Here is a 17,811-nt window from a genome sequence, read left to right as displayed (position 1 = left end):
GTTTTGGCTTTAAAATTTCAAATTCTGTGTGAAGTGGCTTTAGCAAGGACATTGAGGCTTATTCCGGACCCAATTTTAAAAGACGCTACTTGTGGTGACGCTCCTTTACCAGTACTTCACTTTATTAAGCAATTTTGTCATGCTCAGTTAATCTTTTGCTTCATTTAGACATTCCAGCAGAAAATCTGCGGTAGCTGGTTAGAACGTGCAGTAAAGTTCAAATATAGTTTCTTCTCTTAAGCCCACTCTCAAGCACTATTCCTGCGTTTGCAACGATCCATGCATTAGTACGCTTGCCCTTGTGGCTGGAAAGCGTGAGAGTACACTGAATTACCCCAAGGTGACAAAAAGGTTGGGATTCAATCATTGCTTCTAGCATGTGGCAGGGAAGTTAAACAGTGCATCACGTGACTAGCCTAATGATTTGGGTTTCTGTGCTACTCTACTCCCGGACATAACCTTAATTCGTACGAATTTATGACTATAGTAATTGGGATAATAAACTAATAACTGCAAAAGCACCTTCTTCCAGAGGACGCAACACACCTGCATTAGATGAATTACTTGAATGGTCAATACAACCATTATCGAATTTGTACAAAGTCTCCCTGATTGTATCTACTTTTCACAATCGCAGGTTACTGATTAGTCCTTGATTTACTAGCCTTAGATGTGTGCTTCTGCCTTATTTGAAATGAGATCAGGTACGGTCAAGACTAGAAATGCATTTGCGACAAATTTGGCTGCCAGATACTCCTTTTTCTTGGCAGAAAATACTAATGCATACAATTCTTCCATCGCGAAAGTGGCCAATTGTCCGTGCAATATTACTGTGTGATATTGCACGAGGAATTCTCACCTCTCCCCCTCCGCCACTGTCAATTTAGCAAGAGGGGCAGACGAACGAGGAATCCGGGTTCGCTTTTGGCAGACAATGTATTCATAGGCCTTCTTTAATTATTCCTTTATAATCCGTGCGCTACACAACGGTTGCAGCTGTAAATATGAAAGTCAAGACATTCGTCGCCATCGCATAGCCGAAAATCAACAGAGGTTCATTGAGGCCTTATTGTTACACACTTTTCAACCAAAACCAAACTTACAAGGTTTTGAGTAAATTCAAATAGTTAAAGGATTGGAAAGTACAAAAAACCTTGTCGATGTTTAAGTAATTTGATTCTTTTATGAAGATTTAATTGAGAAAGCTAGGCATTGAAATGAACCAAAAATCACCGTTTATACCAGTATTTGGTTTATTCCCCATACAACATTTAGCAGTTAAAACGAATTTTCTAAATCCACATTTAAGAAACTTACTAGTTTACTCCGCACGACACGTAGAGATAACTTTCCATTGGGTAGGTAATTTAAAACATTTCTTTTGTGACTGCCTTGCCAGAACTACATGAAAAGCCGAAGTCTTATTCAACCCCTTCCAGATTCTCCAAAAAGCGGTATTTGATTGGAGCCACTTGGCTTGGCTTCCAAAAAAGCTCAAAGTAGTCACTTTTTTTAAACTAGATTATCAAGTTAATTTCTGTAATAGCTTCGTTTATTAGGATTTCAAATTCACAAATTGCTACCATGTTCACCAATTTCAAGAAATGCCAAGTTGCAGTTACCATGCCATTTGCAGCTCTATCGCCTTGTGGGGAATGCACACTACAATCAAGTTGTCAACGCTCTTGGCGAGTACACACGCACGCGCTGTACCGCACTGGGCGTCGTTCTTCCGGCTCCACCACCACATCGACAGTCGTCCCGTCCTTGCATACGGCGTCTGGCGTCTAAATGCCGGACTCTGTTTGTCATGCCACCTCGCGTCGCGGATGCGTAGGTGTGGATGGATGACGGCTGAGGGATTTGTTAACGTTGTCCCAAAATCTGACTGGTTGTGCCTTGGATTTTGGAAAAGGTGCTCACCCCGGATGAGCGAATCGGTCTCTGTTCTCCTTTGTTTAGGAAAATAGTGTTATTCATATTCGAACTCGTGAAATATTTACTTGAACAACCACCGATTTTGTGTGAACAGCCACAATACTGAAATTTGAACCTTGAAAATTCAACAGCAATAATCAACCCTAAAAATGATTGGATGGGATGATATTTAGGCGTTGACGATGAGTGGCACTGATGCTATAGTCTGGAGTGCCCTTAATTCGAATTATAAGCCTCAATGTTTGTTTCAAAAACTAGTCACATAAGCAAATAGCACCTAGATAACAAACAAGGTCGACAAAACAACTTTGTTTAGACGAAGTGAAGGGAATGACTTTCAATGAATTGGCCAGTTATGTGCAGCGAATTATGTCGAATTTTCCAAAATGTCAGAAAGAATTTATTAAAAGGAAATGATGTGACACTAATAGCCTTGACGCAATCGTTGTTGATTCCACCTCGTTCTGATTGCCTAGGCTACAATCACTGTGATCGCCTTGATGCATTCGCGAAGATGGGATCATTCAAGTATTAAAGGACACAACTACGGGCAGAAACTTGAATTCGCCACTTTAATGGTTTATTTTATCACCCATTGTCGCGTAGGTAGTAAAACAATACGCCTCTATCCCTCCCATTCACTCGAAACTCAGAAACATCCACAAGGCTCTCAATGCAACTGTTGCCCCACGTCTTGTTCACTACAAGGTCATGTTACGACAGCACATTTACCCGCTGATTCCAGCAGCCAAGCATGGATTGACTCCATATTGGGGAAGTGGAGGCTGTTGCACAGCGAAACAGACCCTCTTGTAGCTGCACCGAACAACTGGGCCAAAAGTGTAGCAGGTTGGGAGCACTCAATCGCCAATTGTGTGGTCTCAAAAGACCCAAAAATCAGCGCTGTGACAATTCCAACTTTTGAGTTCGCAACCGAAATCCGTCGCGCCACGGCAGAATGGAACTTCCCTCCAAAAACAGAAGGTAAGAATTAAAATTTCATCCATTTATTGGTGTTATTATTTGTCGTCCGAAAAGCAACGCGTTGCAACAGTCTCCAGATCCGTGTTCGTCATTTCTATGTACGTGGATCTGTGCAACTTGCGACGCGCGTGCCTTGCAGTCAAAAAACTTTTACAATGAGAATATTAGCGACAATCATTGTCTGTTGGTGGTGGTGGTGGTGGCGTTGATAGTGTTCGTGGCGTGGCGTCCATTCAGCACATTTCAAACCCCTCGCTCACAGTTGCTTACCTTCGTTAGAAAATGGCGCGAAAACACGCACGCATACAAACAAACGTGGTCGTCAACTTGCATGCGCTTGAGGACAGAATGAAGGGAGAATAGGGAAAGTTAAAAATGAAATTACAAAATGAATGAGTGAGGTATAACAAAACAAATTATAACGGGGATTATGGTGAAAAGAAGGAGGAACGACGGTGCAAAAAACGGAAGATAAAAACGATGAAAAGGGCACACACAACTCACCCACACAAATACATACATACAGGGTTATCAGGAGGTCAAAAATTTGAAGTGGAAAAGAGGAAAAGGGCGGGAAAAAATATGGGGTGGGGGGTTACAAAGGGTAATGTTTAATGACCACCGATGAAGAGACTGCGAAGGGGCATGTAGACATACTCGTTGAATGAGGCAACAAGTGGTTGGCCCTGCACCTGTACCGCCAGGTCCGTCCAAAAGGTGCTCTGCCGGCCAGACCCAGGGACAACTGGGTGAGTCTCGAGGGCGACTATAACCGCGCCAAAACAGACGATCCCTAGGACTGCGATAGCCTTCATAGCGTAGATCAGGGTGCGGCCGAAGCAGAAAACGGATCCAGCAGCGGCACCGGTGGTGGTCTTAGCCTCGTGCGAGACGACCTCGCCATTGGACAGCGTCGACGAGGCTGACGTCGGTTTCTGGTGATCGTTGGCGCTCTGCACCGAATTAATAGCTTGATCAATCTCCTTCACCGCGCGCAGACACTCGGAATCGCGTACCGCCGGCTTGGTGGTGTGGTTTGGTTGGTGGCGCAACTGTGTGGTGGTCTGAAGGATGATGAACAGAGTCATGTTAAGCATGTCGTCTGGCGGTGTGATACAAGTCTAATGGGCTTAAGTTCATAACCGCTTCCCAACCGATCCGTTGAAAATGATACTTCGCATCAGAGCTTATACACTACTGCAATTACAACCTTATCTTAAAAATATTTTGCTCGATTTTCTAAAAGTCACTTATTGAAAGGAGCAGGAAGATCGAATTTAGACCATTCCACAACTAAATGGGCTTTTGATCTCTTATATCTATTCTAACTGCTGTTAAGACGCTTTTTGGATCACTCAGCAACTACATTTGCATTAACGTCATTCAAAGCAGGTTTCTTGCGGTCATCACTGTAAAGATGAATGAAGTAATGAATGTTTTGTTTCAGTAAATTGTTGTAGAATTCCTTGCGCCATTCTTGAGGGATTAGGACGGTTAGACTTTCAATCACAAGCTGTTAACGTGTTTCTAGCAAGGAAACCTAGGATTCGGCTGGACTCAACTAGAAAAATGAACATAGTCACCACAATTGTAAGAGTTCCTAGTCGGCCTGATACAAGGGGTGGGACACAGAAAAAAAATGAGGAGCAAAAGAGGCACCTACCTCGTCGACATCAGTGGAGTAAGGCGGGGCAGAAGCAACAGGAGTCACGGAGACCGGTACCACGGTGACTGGGTCGGGCATTTCGCTGCCCTTGGTTGGCGCATTGGCCTCCGAGCCTGGTGCTGCTCGTAGGTCGCTAGCGATGTTCATGACTCTATTGCAGACAAGGTAGGAAAGTAAGGTGGTGCGAACTCGTGACGTCGGTGGCATGCATGCAGAGGCATTCGTCCTACTTCCCTCAATATTCATGCAATGAACAAATCTTGAGTAAATATGATGAGAGATCCCTTCCGGTCGTCAGACGCGCGCTGTAAACTACTTGGTCCAGGCTTACCAAATGTAGTGATTCCTTTAAACACAAAGAGTGGTCCCATAAAAGATATCTGAATGACATTTTCCGTTCGGAAAGAAGGGAAGTATAATAGAGACAAAGTCAAGTTTGGTTAAGCAGAATTTTAAAAAATGTTAAACTTCAAATTCAGACCCAAAGTAAGCCTAAATTGAGCATCGCTTTAAATGGTGTAGGTATGGAAGCACCATTTCAGTTATCATTTTGACAAATTAAAAGAGTGACAAGAAATAATGATTCCAAAACCACGCGGATAGCATGTGGTGCAATTGGTAAGCACATCCGAGACCTATTTATTTTTTGCAAGGAGGTCAAAACAACTTTAAGTGGTTACTATAACTCAATTCAAAGGGTGCGACCTGACAACGCCACTGCCACATGTGCTGAGGCATCAAACAAAAAATTAAGCTATTTTGTTTTAGAATGGGGTGACAAGTGACCCCAATTGGACAGCCTTGATAAGAGGGATCATACACATATGGAATAGCAATTCTCAAGCCCGTTAGCAATGCGACCTTTAATGATAAAAACTTCCGGATGGCAGGTAACTTGAAATCAGGGTGATAGGCCAAATTTTTGAAGACAAAAAAACAGCCTGCCAAACGAGTATCTGGCGTTGCTTCATTAGCCTGAGTGCTGTACTTAGGGGGAAGAACGCTGTCAGTAGGCAGCGAAAAAATGTAAAGAAGTATCTTTATTTTGGAGTCCCTTACGCATGAGCTTATTCAACAATTTCCACCCTTGAGGACGACAAACTCCCCCCTTCTGGGCCTTATGGCACAGCCGGGCAGTAGCATAACTCACGACTAATATAGCTATCGTGTTGTCATCGAAATTTCAGCTACAAAACCAACCGACAGTAACATTTTCTGATGGATGAAGAAAGTAGCCAAGTACAATGCGGCCTCATGCACAAGTGGAACGACCACGTGACGAGAAGATGGAAGGGGACATGTGGAGGAGGCGGAGACGAGGAGAGCACGCGTGTGCGCTTCTGATGAGCTACGTGGCATGCGTTTTGCGCACCGAAGTCGCGTCAGCGCGCTGGTAGCGCATGCGCACCGGTGCGCACCCACACGCAAAGCACAAACACCACAACAGTGTGGAAGCCAGTGTTTGGGGGAGAGCGTGAGAGCATTGATTAACACACGAGACCTCCACACTGCAGCCAATGCGCTGAGGGCGTTTATCACCGCGTGGGCTTGGCGGATTGGTCGGCTTATGGCTTGAGATTTTTTCTGCCATTACCGCTAGCGCTACTGCCTACATATGCCTCCGCCTCCTCCACCTACACCTCGACTCGAGTCGAGATGCTGAGGCGAGGGACAAATGCATACATCTGGGATGGGCTGATGGCATGCAACCAATCAATGCGAGACAACGACTTACGAAGTCACAAGGAAGCTCAGCAAGGGTATGACACCCGACCTAGAGTGGGAGACACACTGACGCCTGCACCCACCATCTTTCAAGTCAAAAATTCAAATCCGAGGTAGAAAGAAGCCAAGAAGTGGTCATGCCATTTTTACAGGCGCTAAGGCAATGAGTTCTGTAGATTGAGGCAAAATCAAGGAGCGATTCAGAAGCCTTAGTTTAGACGACTTGAATATTTTGGAAAGAAGGTTTCCGATGCAAACAGTAAAATGTCAGTGCAGCAAAGTCTAAAAGTGCTAAAAAAGCAACTTTATGTCTAATATGGTGCGAAACAGATTTCTTATGCAATTAAATCCTGTCAGCGATTATTTCAAGCTGGGACATCTACTACAACAGAAATGTTTCTAACATGACAAATTACGTTCAATGACATTTCAGCAAAAAAAATCGACATAGCCAGTATTTTCCGGCAACAATATTAGCCTGAATTAGAAGCGCATGAAATAATTTTACATGCTTATTTTTTACTTTCAGAAGTTGGATCCAAAGGTTTCAAATAAGTCATACAAAAAGGAAGTTACTTGCAACGAAGCGTTTACACACAATTAGACAGTAATATTGTCGATCCTGCTGACATTTTATTCATTCCTAAGCAGCGCATAGGTCTGTAAACCTTACCAAGGCAAAAATTATGCATAAAAACATTGTGGGTAAGCTAGATCTTATGCATCGGGCCATTGTTTGGCTCAAATCAAACAGACATGAATATTAGCAGTACAGGAGCCTAGAAAGAAGCTCCTACAGCGAATGGGTGTGCGGGGGGAGCCATGTTCCCATAACAGACGAACTATACCCAATGAGAGGGGAAAGAAGGAAACGAGACAGTCAAATTGTGACGTCACATAAGCCGGTTAACACAGACAAGGCGACGACAGCCAGAGCCTGCTAAATTGGTCAACTTACCCGCTATCAGCTGCACAAGGCTCAGCCGTCTGTTCTTCGGTCGCCAGGATGACGGCTAAAAGGGAGACAATAAGGCAGCTCAGGTGGGGCCGGAAGTCTAGATAAGAGTGACACAGGTCAATACTATATTGGCTGTGGGCAAAGGCAACACAAGGCATTAAGCGTGCCCAAATCTACGTTTGGGTGTTTGTGGTATCAACTGACATTGCAACGGGGACTCCTGCGTCTCATCGGAACTATCCCCTGAAAAGAGGAAAGAGGAGAAAATGGAAGGTGGGAATTCACTATTGCTGTTATTGCGCCAGTGGTGAGTTTCGAATACAAGCAGTTTTGGCATGCAGTAGCAATGAATCATCACGTTTTGCAGAATTGCACGGAAACGAGAGACAACTAACTAGGTCTGGCATTGCTTGAGCCTTCCAATTCTTCACCTGAAGTTTGTAGGACAGGCTCTGAAAATAGCAAGATTCCGCTGGTCGACTTACATTTTCAAATAAAAGTGAGCCATGTGACGATGCATTTTAGGGTTCATCCACATCTGTTGCCTTAACCTACCTGGCTAGATAAAAGTAGTCTAGGAAGGGTATTTTGAAATGCCTATTTTTATTATTTTAGCATGAATTTAGAAAAGACATCCGAATCTGTAGCCAGCAAGATAAAATTAAGTCAGACAAAATTAGGTCTCACCTTTTCGCCCTGTTCGCCCATAAAAGTTTATCCTTATCCTCCAGCTTTTGCTGAACGGAGCAAGACGCTTGAATAACCTTGTAAGCGGATTTCAGCTAATCTGGAATGCCGCTTAAGTGCCTTCGATTACTATGACGATAACTTTCGCATTAAAACAGCCTGCGTAGGCTTGTAGCTATGGTTAAATGGGGTACATGGAACGGCTATTTTTCGCTATATTTGTGGAGATATTGATGATTATTTTTCTGTTTTCGGAGATTTTTTTACTCCCGAAAAGGCCCAGGGAGACTGGCAACATTGCATGAAAACACTAGACAAGTTCTTACGTCGTTTAGTGGGGTCGCTCATCGGGAAAGACCCGGGCTCAACGTTGCGGATACGTCCAGGGAAGGTGGCCCGAGCGTCGAAGGAGTCGAGCTGTCCCTCGTTGTTCCTTGGACGACGCAGGCTCGAGACCCTGATGGAATAAAGAATGCATCATACTTCTTCCACTGCTATTGCTGGTGATAGCGATTACACTACAGACACACGCAAAATGAGTGTATTAGTGAATCGACCCTGTTCTGGACAGAAATTAGATGCGTAAGCCACACATCAAGCAAGAACGGTTGGCAGGAGACAATCGCGTTCAGTCACAAGAATGGCGGCAATGACGGTGCCCATACAGTTGAACATTGTCAAAAGCACCTAACTGGGAATCAGTACAATCTTTTTCAGAGTAACCATGATATAGATCCGTTGGCCACTCGAAAAATTTAAATACTCGCAAATGGGGATGTAATGTATCACAAAGAGAAACAGGCTCTGGGAAAGGCCGTAAGCACTAGACTAGCAAGCATTGTTATGCACAAAGAACAAGACTTCATTTGCATCCGGTTGAAACACCTCAAACTTAAAAGAACATGAGTTTAGACTATCCAAGATAGCGAAGTACGCACAAACGTCTTATTTTACCACTTACCAGTTGGTTTTTTTGACAATATTTTAAGCAAACGAGGTTTAATGAAAGACCACCAGTAAATATGTGTAAAATGAGGAGAGTGAGGGTGTATGAATGTGAGGCTGCTAGAGCAAGCAATACTCACCTTATAAAAGACGGCTGAGGAAGTGATTCCGAGGAATTGGTTAGCGATTTCAGCTCCATTTGGGATTTACCACTAGAAGGAAGTGAGAAATCAGAATTTCACCACCCTGGTATGAAGGATGATCAGAGAAATTAAAATTCATTAGAGGAGGAGGCTTACATGAATCTGTAGGAATGACTTCTACGAAAGAAGCTGTGTGTAGTTTTTGTGGTCTTGGCTTCACTGGCTTGTCGTAATCTAGAGGAAAATTGAGGGGAATTACTTAGTTATGCGGCTGCCTTTACAATAAGTCAAAAAATGGAGGGGTAAGAAGTATAGTTTTCCTCCTGAGCGAAATGAGGCTTCGCAAAGCACGATAGGTAATAGTTTCCCACATTAATCACTCGACTCTCTTAATAGGGGAATAACTTCAGCATAAATGGAAAGAAGAGCCGTAAAGTTGTGCAGTTACAGGGATAACAATTGAGGAAAGGCCACATTTTTGATTGCAAAGAGGAGCTTAAGAATGAGGGTATTACGCTCACACTGCTACGAATTGTGGGTGATTCAACCAATTTTATTACAAACTGCCCAAACCAGATTCAACGAGTATCAATGACCAAATCTGGCCGATATGCTTCGTGGAGAAAAGAATGTCTCGTGTAACGGCTTAGCACACGTAACAATAACAGCCGTGTCTCTGAACCTTATTCTTCAGGTAGGTCTCACGTTTCCAAAGCACCAGCACACCACCGGTTGGGAAGCCATCACATCTAAGGTCTGTCTTCCATGGCTGTGTATAGTAATTATTTTGAGACACTTGGGTAATATAAAACAAGGTGCCAATTACCTACGCTACCAGTTGAAGAGAAGTAAATTCAAGGCATTAACTGGATACAATTTGAAATGATCTATAAAACGGTTTGGGATTAGATTAATCTAAAATCTGCATTGGCATGGAAGCCCAGCGTGGCAAATAATGATTAACGATTCAGTAGATGGTACGTAAATAAGCCTTTGGAAAAAAGCGCGGAGGCAGAAACTAGACTTCATATTCGTTCAAAGGCATAAAATGAATTCCACATGGTGATTAACATTTCCACAGCACAACAGCTCTGCTCTCCAAATTCTCAAGCAATTAACTTAGTCATACGTGTGTGGTTTTCAATCCGAACACAAAATCAAGTAGTAAGTTGGGTTTCTCCGATGTAGTGAACAAGAAATTTTATCAGTCCTGATCTTAGCACAGCAAATAACAACTTGAACACCCTCCTTCATACCAGGAACATCAAAACAAGATAGCATAAACACTGCAGACAGAGAGAAAACTGTTATACATACACACAAGCGCGAAAAGTTCTCTCAGTCACAGCGACCGCGCATGATAAACATGGCACTCACGTGAAGAAGCTCTGACGATCGACTGTCCACTTCCAGAGCGCAAGAGCAGCGGCCTTGGTGTCACAACGGAAGGTCACAACCCGCGGTTTGACCTAAAATCCCGGAGGGAGAGACAAAAAGATCTGCGGTCAGAAACTATAAACTAATGGTTGATTTCAAGGTGAACCCGAACGCGAAACGAAAAGGAAGGGAAAAGCATGCGAGATGTTTAAGGGAGGGCAACCAGGAGGATGGTCACGCTTTCAACAACACCAACGCAAGACAAAGGGACTACTACGATTGCTACTGCTATTGTTACAGGCGCAAGTTGTGTGTAAGAGGGGTACACACTGTACCGGCTTTTTGTTCAGCTTCGTCGACGCCGTCTTGGTCTTCTTGCTGTTGCCGTTTTTGTTCTTCTTTGAAATCACCGACTTCTGTAAATCTGGCTCCTGACAAAAGTGTGGTGGGAAACAGGAAAAAAGAAAACTGAGTGCAAGTAGTGACTACCCCACAAGCACGACCACAGTCAACCGTCCCCTCCTAGGAAGGTCTACCATACCCTATAGCGCTACTATAGCCACACTACTACGAATAAAGCGAAAAAGGTAGCGGATTTGGCAGAGTTGGAACCTGGCTTTGGGGAGTGTGCTACTGTAGTCAAGCTCCCACTACATTTTAAGATTTAAGTTGCGAAAATTCAGGGTCGCCATTGTCTTTTTGAAATTAAACAACGAAATCAATGTGTAAATCAATTTTAGTATAAAATACTATCAATTGATGTGGCATTGTGGAGCAGGAGCTGCTTTCGACTTGCACAAACGTCAGTAAATGATGCAATTTGTGCATTCGACATTACTTAAAGCAGAGGTAAAATTCGTTCTTTGAAAGTATGAAAACAAACCTAGGCATTCCCAGTCTTTTTAAACCATTGTTTTACCCTTGTAAATTTCATATTATTTTCACAAAATATTAACTTGATGAAAAAGTGTGCGATCCGTACGTTTTCCTCAGTCTACCAATCAAGCTATTTAAAGTTCGTTGTAAGTGCTAAACAATCTCACATAAAAAACTACCTTAAACCCCGTTTGGCAAAGTGGGACAAAAGCTAATATGGAGGAAATGCAATCGAGAATGAAGAAATGCATTTTTGCAACTGGAGTTTGTGGCATTCCCTAAGCTCAAACAAACAGACGATTGTAGGTGAATCATCCAGTTTGAAGTCAAGCCGAGCCTCCACCATCGTCGTGGCTTTCGGTGAGATCGCATTTGCTGAAATGGCAAAATTGCGCACGAACGTGTTTGTGTGTATGTGCATGTTCGGATGGCATGCACACCCACTTGCGCACAAGCACACTCGGCTACACGAAGAGAGCACACAAAGCAAATAACACATTGTTTTGTTCGCCTCAGTGAGATCGCCATCCCGCACAAAGGCTACGTAGGCTTCGAATGTAGTCCATACACACAAATTTACACAAAATCTGCCTTCTTGGTTCACGTTTACTTAACCCCATGGAAAAGAACATTGCCTTTTCTTTCAAAGCACAGCGAAATGCGGCGCCCACAACCCTCGTCGATCGAATCTGGTGCGGTATTGGATGGGTAGAGAGCTAGGATGAAAATACTAGAATACACCCTGACAAGCGAGGGCTAAATGGAGCCCAAAAACTTGGGGATCAAATAGATGATTTTCAGATAGGCCTAAACCGAGCAACATCCAAAGAAGATCACTTGCGTTCCACAAACAGACACTGCTTGTTAGCCTAATTTATATTCCCATTAGAGGTATGGAGGGGTAAGAACTTACCGATTCGGTGGCAGGTTTCAGATAGACAATGAAATCCTTCCCGTCACAGGCAAGACGTTCAATGCTGCTCCTGAAAGGCGGGAGGAGAGAAACAAGGGGTGAGTTTGACGCTGAGACTGTTCCCAGAACACTCCTCCATCGGGCAAAACATTGTAGAAAAAGTTCCCGTTCAAACTCGGAAATACTCCATGAATTCGCAATGATGTGGCAATTTTTAAGGTACCAATTTACCACAACGGGACCTACATTCAATTCTTTCCCCTTCTTTTACACTTTCGTGTTGGTGGTGACAGTAGCTACCCCTGCAGGCCAGCCGCAAACATATTCCGACACAGCTTCTGGGTGATTCATAAAGTGGCGTAAGATTAAAGGCAATGAATGACGACGACCAGAGATGAAGGTAAGGAGGCATGTGGAATTATGTGGTATTTGCACCTCATAGAGTAGGCCCCTTTTTCTTCGGCAATGATTCAGGCCAGAGGTGGAGTGCGCGCGCGTTCGCGAATGCGCCCACAAGGAAAGTGGGCAGAAGGATGGAAGCATTAAACAAAAGGGTGGAAGGGTGCCTGACCTAGCAAACCGCAAAATTTTTAACCAACAGGATCGACGAGGCCTCAAACAAAAGCCAAGCAACAGCCACCCGGCATTTGTTAACTAAGACACGAAACCGAAGTTATGAAAGATAAGAATGAGGTTTAGAGACTTCAATGCGTTAGAGATTAGCCGATAGTGGTGCTTGGGACGGAGGGAGAAAGAAGATGAGGAGCCAATAAGCGCGTCTACAAGCATGGAGATGCAAAGGAAATGGAGGAAGATGGAAGATGAGGAACCAATAAGCGCATCTACAAGCATAGATTTGTAAAGAAAAAAGTAGAAAGGAAATGGGTGAAGTAGTGACATCTTACCAAGAATAAGTCCGCGTATAGCTAGGCCCGATGAAGATTTGGGACCCGGATGGGCTAGTAACAAAAGAGACACCCAAGCGGATATACGATGACGCACAATGGGAAGTGAAGGCAAACACGGGCACACAACTCTGTAGTGCCGACAAGTATTTGTGATCATGCAATAATACACCAATAATGGGGTCGTCTCTTGGTGACTCTTCATTACTTTTCGACTTGAAAGCGAATGCGGGAAGAAATGAAGTCGGTACTTGAATAAGTGGCGTTTAGTAAAAAGGAGAAAACAGGTGTTTTTGGGAAAGTAAGGGGAAAGACACTTTTCGGTCCCGACGGCAGAAAAGCGAGATTTGCAGTAAAGTTGAAGGCGAGCGTTTATCAATAGTAGTGCAGCTGTCGTGCACATGCGACACCACACAAGAATAAACCCGCTTTATTTCGAGTTTACCTAATTCAACACCCAACATGCAATGTTAATAAGATGGGTAAATACATCGCTTCATTGAGACGTTGTCACGTCGAGATGCATTTATCAGAAGCAAACAACTTCACAAGATGTCTAACACTTACAAAACTACGTGAGAGGTGCTATACACAGAGGTTACAGCAAACCACACAAAACCATGTTAGAGCATAACGATGTTAAATGAGATGCAGCAACAAGGATAGATGGATGAACAGGCGATGAAACCAGTGAATTGGTAATGAAGGGGAAAAGAGCTCACCACTCAAAGTTTTCACTTGGCTGAAGACCCACGTAGGTGGTGAGACCGGTGTGCCGCAGACCAAGATAGACAGAACCTAAGGGACTAGACGGCGCTCTGCTTGATTGGTCTTCTTGGTGAGGGCTTCCGGTGGGAGAATTGGCGTTGGCGTCGCCAGTCGCCGCGGTTTTGACACTTGAGGCCTCTCCCGCTTTCTTTGTCAATTTTTCTTTTGTTAGAATCTACAAAAGTAGAACTGAGGTGGTAATTAAAACACAAGAAGGCAGCTTCTGATTATGTGAAATTAGAATGAAAATCCTACCTTAACTGGGAATGGATCTACTCCATATGTTGGTAATTTCGAGGCGCGCTTGAGTACTTCAACTTCAGCATCTCTGGCAGTGAGACCACTGGAAGCGGAAGAAGCACCATAATGGGGCGATGTGATGTAATAAGCCACAGGGGCTTTACTTACCGGTAGGTCTTGTGCCGACTTATTATTTCTGATTCAATTTTCTTTGTTTGATTGAATACGATTTTGAAATTCTTGAAGTAGGCCTTGTATTCTTCCTCCGAGGACAGAGATCCATTCAACTCGGTTGAATCATCATCGCTTGGAGCATCACCATATTCCGCTTAAAAAGGTAAATTTACAAAGATTGCGCCTTTATAAAGGGCGCTTACCCATTTATTAAGACTTACACTGTAAAATTAAGGCTCCAATAGTGTAGAGGTCATTTAGAGGGCAGAGAAGCCGACCCTGCACCAAATCACGGCGAATTTGCAAGTATAAAAGATACCTATATAGAAAAATCATTGGCAAGATAACCTATGAGCACTAGCAAATGCTTATACACAAGAACTGCATTCAGCGACAGCGCATTTATCAATCAAGATAGTCGGATTACTTATTTAAAATAGTACTTTTTTGCAAGCTGAAACAGCTTACTGAGATATTTCCTGATGAAAGTCAGCAATGGGATTTCCAGGATAGTGCTTAACACGGAAGCTCAACGCAGTAGAATGAGCACCGGTCATTTGCTTCTTAACATCCCGACCAAGATCAAGCCATTGCTACAGAAAAAAGGACAAAAAAGTACTTCAAACGGCCTACTCTTTGGTTGTTCTTATCCATGTATCTGAGGCCAAAATAGTCCCGCTCAATAATACCACCCAGTTCATCACAAACTTTGTTGAACAATATTTGACCAAAGTCATGTTTCTGAAAAATAAACATCAGAATAAAACACTACTGAAATCGAAATTTCCAGTGGTTTTTGATCGCTGTCAAGCAGTCGTATCTTGTAGGAAATCAAATCCGAGTTCTTTTTAGAGGTGGCGGGTGAGGCGCTCTTGCTAGATTTTGGTGAATGTGAAGGTTTTTTCGAGTTCGGGGTAGCCTTTTGAGATTCTTTCGTGTCAAGTTTGGGTTTGGGCATCGCTTTCAGATGTTAAAAAACTAACAGATGCTCTGGAAACGACCACTGCAACAGCAACCAGAAAAACAAGATCCCAATTTTGTCAACCCTCCCGTTTGTAACCAAATGCTTCGATTGGCTTAAACAAAGATTGAGGATACCATAATACTGTATTAAAAAAGACACTACTGTTTTTGGCTAACATTTGTGGATCCAAGAAAATTTTTCACAAAGTAGCAAAGTTGATCAGGACTGATGAATATTTTTGAGGACCACCCTAATTATCTGATAAGTATCGGCATCGCTATTGCTTATTTCTTTAAGTAACACATAGGTGTCTGATTAGTGAAATTAATGATACATTTGTTCCATGTAAAAAACTTTGATTTATTTTTAACCTTTCCAGGAGCTAATTTTGTTGTAATAATCTGGATAAACTTAAATCTGCATGAAGGATTACCTAAAACCAACTGTAATGAAATGCTGTAATTCGGTACATGTTTGAAATCTGCGTTGAAAAAGCATAAACTCCAAAACTGCTTCTCCGAAAGTGGTCATAATACTCTTGTTGCGCATCGAGACTCCCCTGAGGATGAAGAATACATGTAGGGCGAGACTCACAGGCCTCCTTTTCCCTGTTCCCTGTGTTCTTAGGACAGCCCAATTGATTTAATTTTGACATATTTATTAAGGGGAAATGATCGGGAGGATAAGTACAACGTTTAGGGAGGGTAGGAATCGCAATCACACCTTGGCACAGAAGGCGAAGACCCTCACACCAGATTCGAATTGCCAACCTGCCTCCTCCCTGAAAGGTACATTCAAACAAGATAGGTATTACATACATATTGCTTAAGCAGAATAATATATTGTAGGCATGCAGAAATGATTGGGGCTACTGACGCGGCCAAATTATAATGGCGGAGCCCTCATCATCGACCCGTTACCAAAGCCAAGAGTTAAAAAAATAATTAACGCATTTCAGTCCTGTTCAATGGTCGTATATTCACAGTGTAGGAGGATCGGGCTTGTTCCAGGTCACTTAGAAACGATATGCCTTCTTGACTGGACATTTGATTGAAAGACCGTTTAATGTACTGTCCCAAATTTTGAAATAATTTACCATTATGGGAGATGCTTGTGAACGACCTGTGTAGGATGTGATACATTATCAGCTGTTAATCCTAGGAATACCTTTTTGGTAACCTACTTATTAAGGGAATATAAGCCGAAGTAGGGTAAGACATAATGGTTCTTGTCTGAATGCATTAGGTATGTTACGGTCTGATTCTTTCAGTACTCATTTTTGTACTATTTATTTAATATTCGAGACCTTAGTAACATAAGAAACATTAGGAATAAAAATTTAAAATAAAAGGGATTTCATACATCCCTTGCCTTAGTATCTTGAGACTTAGGTGAAATTTTCTTACCCCAATTGCCAATGGGCATGGTGAGCATGTCGATTACTTATCATCAACCATTGAAGTCCCATTTGCCATGTCAACACCTCGTGGTGCAGAGTTTCTGTATCATTAGCAAACCCACTTAACAGACAAGCCATTACTTATCACTAATAATAGATTATCAGATGCTTGTACGCCAATTCACTCTTTCCGACAAAGGACAAAATACATTTTGCTGATAAGCGCCTGACTGTTGGCTGTCCTTGCGGTCACTGCAACATATGGCTCATTATTACAATATGAAGCTGAGAATATGTGTGGTGGTCCGAGACTTCCCTGAAGATGAAAGAAGACAATACTTGGGTTGAGTGCGTATTGTTGACCTTCAGAAGGGCGTAGAGGTCACCAGCACGGCCCGAAGGCCAGGCCGCCAGGAGGAAATGCAATGGCGGAGCCCCTAAGTGACCTGCTGCAAAAATCGGGAGTTGAATAAACAAGTAAAGTACTACACATTATACACTTAAGACAGCGTGGATAAATCGGTGTTGGCTTGCTGGATTGCTTTTGCGCAACCACCCTTGGGCGGAAAATGCTCCTGTTTACAGGCATTTTATTTTCTTTGGCCCTTCAATGCGGGCAACGAAAGCGATAATCCCATGAAATTTTAGGAATCAATAAATGACCATATTTTATTAACTCGGATTTTTAAGGAAATGAGAGCCTTGAATTATGCCAGCTCTATTTAAGATTGAATTTTGTAGTTTTCTTTAGGCCCTCGGATACTCTTTCTGCGGGGCTGTTACGAAAGTCATTTCAATTTCTTTTGTTTACTGCTACCAGAAATGCATTCAAACCACGGCCTTATGAGGTGTTAATAATGCCCTTTTCAATCCTAAAGGTATTACTGCAGTAAAAAATTGCCTCGTGAACATATAGGAAACGAATCCTTTATTACTTTCTGCCTGTGGATAAACCCATGCATTTTAGGTATTTTTAGGTGGGACGTTGATAGTTTTGTAGCGAACAAAAAGTACGAAGGACCACAATATTTTGCATTTACCAGCAGATTAAGTTGGAAATTAAGGATGGTAAATACGTGGATAGTCAGAACACGAAGTTTGCCACACTGGTAGCAGCCCGTTCGATAGCAATGACTGCGATTGACTTGA

The 17,811-nt window shown here is 42.9% G+C and overlaps 1 protein-coding gene across 1 annotated transcript; it reads right to left on the bottom strand. All coding sequences in view use genetic code 11, as the record gives it.

Moving 5' to 3' along the window:
* Positions 1 to 1,618: 1,618 nt before the first annotated feature.
* Positions 1,619 to 15,257, bottom strand: EGR_00596 (FERM domain-containing protein 3; the record flags this gene model as incomplete). The annotated part of the gene is made up of 18 exons (XM_024489845.1): positions 1,619 to 1,952; positions 2,745 to 2,907; positions 3,542 to 3,986; positions 4,586 to 4,739; positions 7,272 to 7,326; positions 8,285 to 8,415; positions 9,044 to 9,115; positions 9,203 to 9,280; positions 10,424 to 10,515; positions 10,759 to 10,854; positions 12,213 to 12,282; positions 13,840 to 14,060; positions 14,141 to 14,228; positions 14,294 to 14,453; positions 14,521 to 14,618; positions 14,768 to 14,892; positions 14,933 to 15,040; positions 15,072 to 15,257. 18 exons carry the CDS (start codon positions 15,255 to 15,257, stop codon positions 1,619 to 1,621), a joined length of 2,676 nt encoding a protein of 891 aa, XP_024355842.1.
* Between the last annotated feature and the right edge of the window lie 2,554 nt (positions 15,258 to 17,811).

Source organism: Echinococcus granulosus (assembly GCF_000524195.1).
Source record: "Echinococcus granulosus chromosome Unknown EG_S00002, whole genome shotgun sequence".
Taxonomy (NCBI): Eukaryota; Metazoa; Platyhelminthes; class Cestoda; order Cyclophyllidea; family Taeniidae; genus Echinococcus; species Echinococcus granulosus.
Note: the sequence above shows the minus strand (reverse complement) of the source record. Positions and strands in the feature narration are given on the sequence as shown.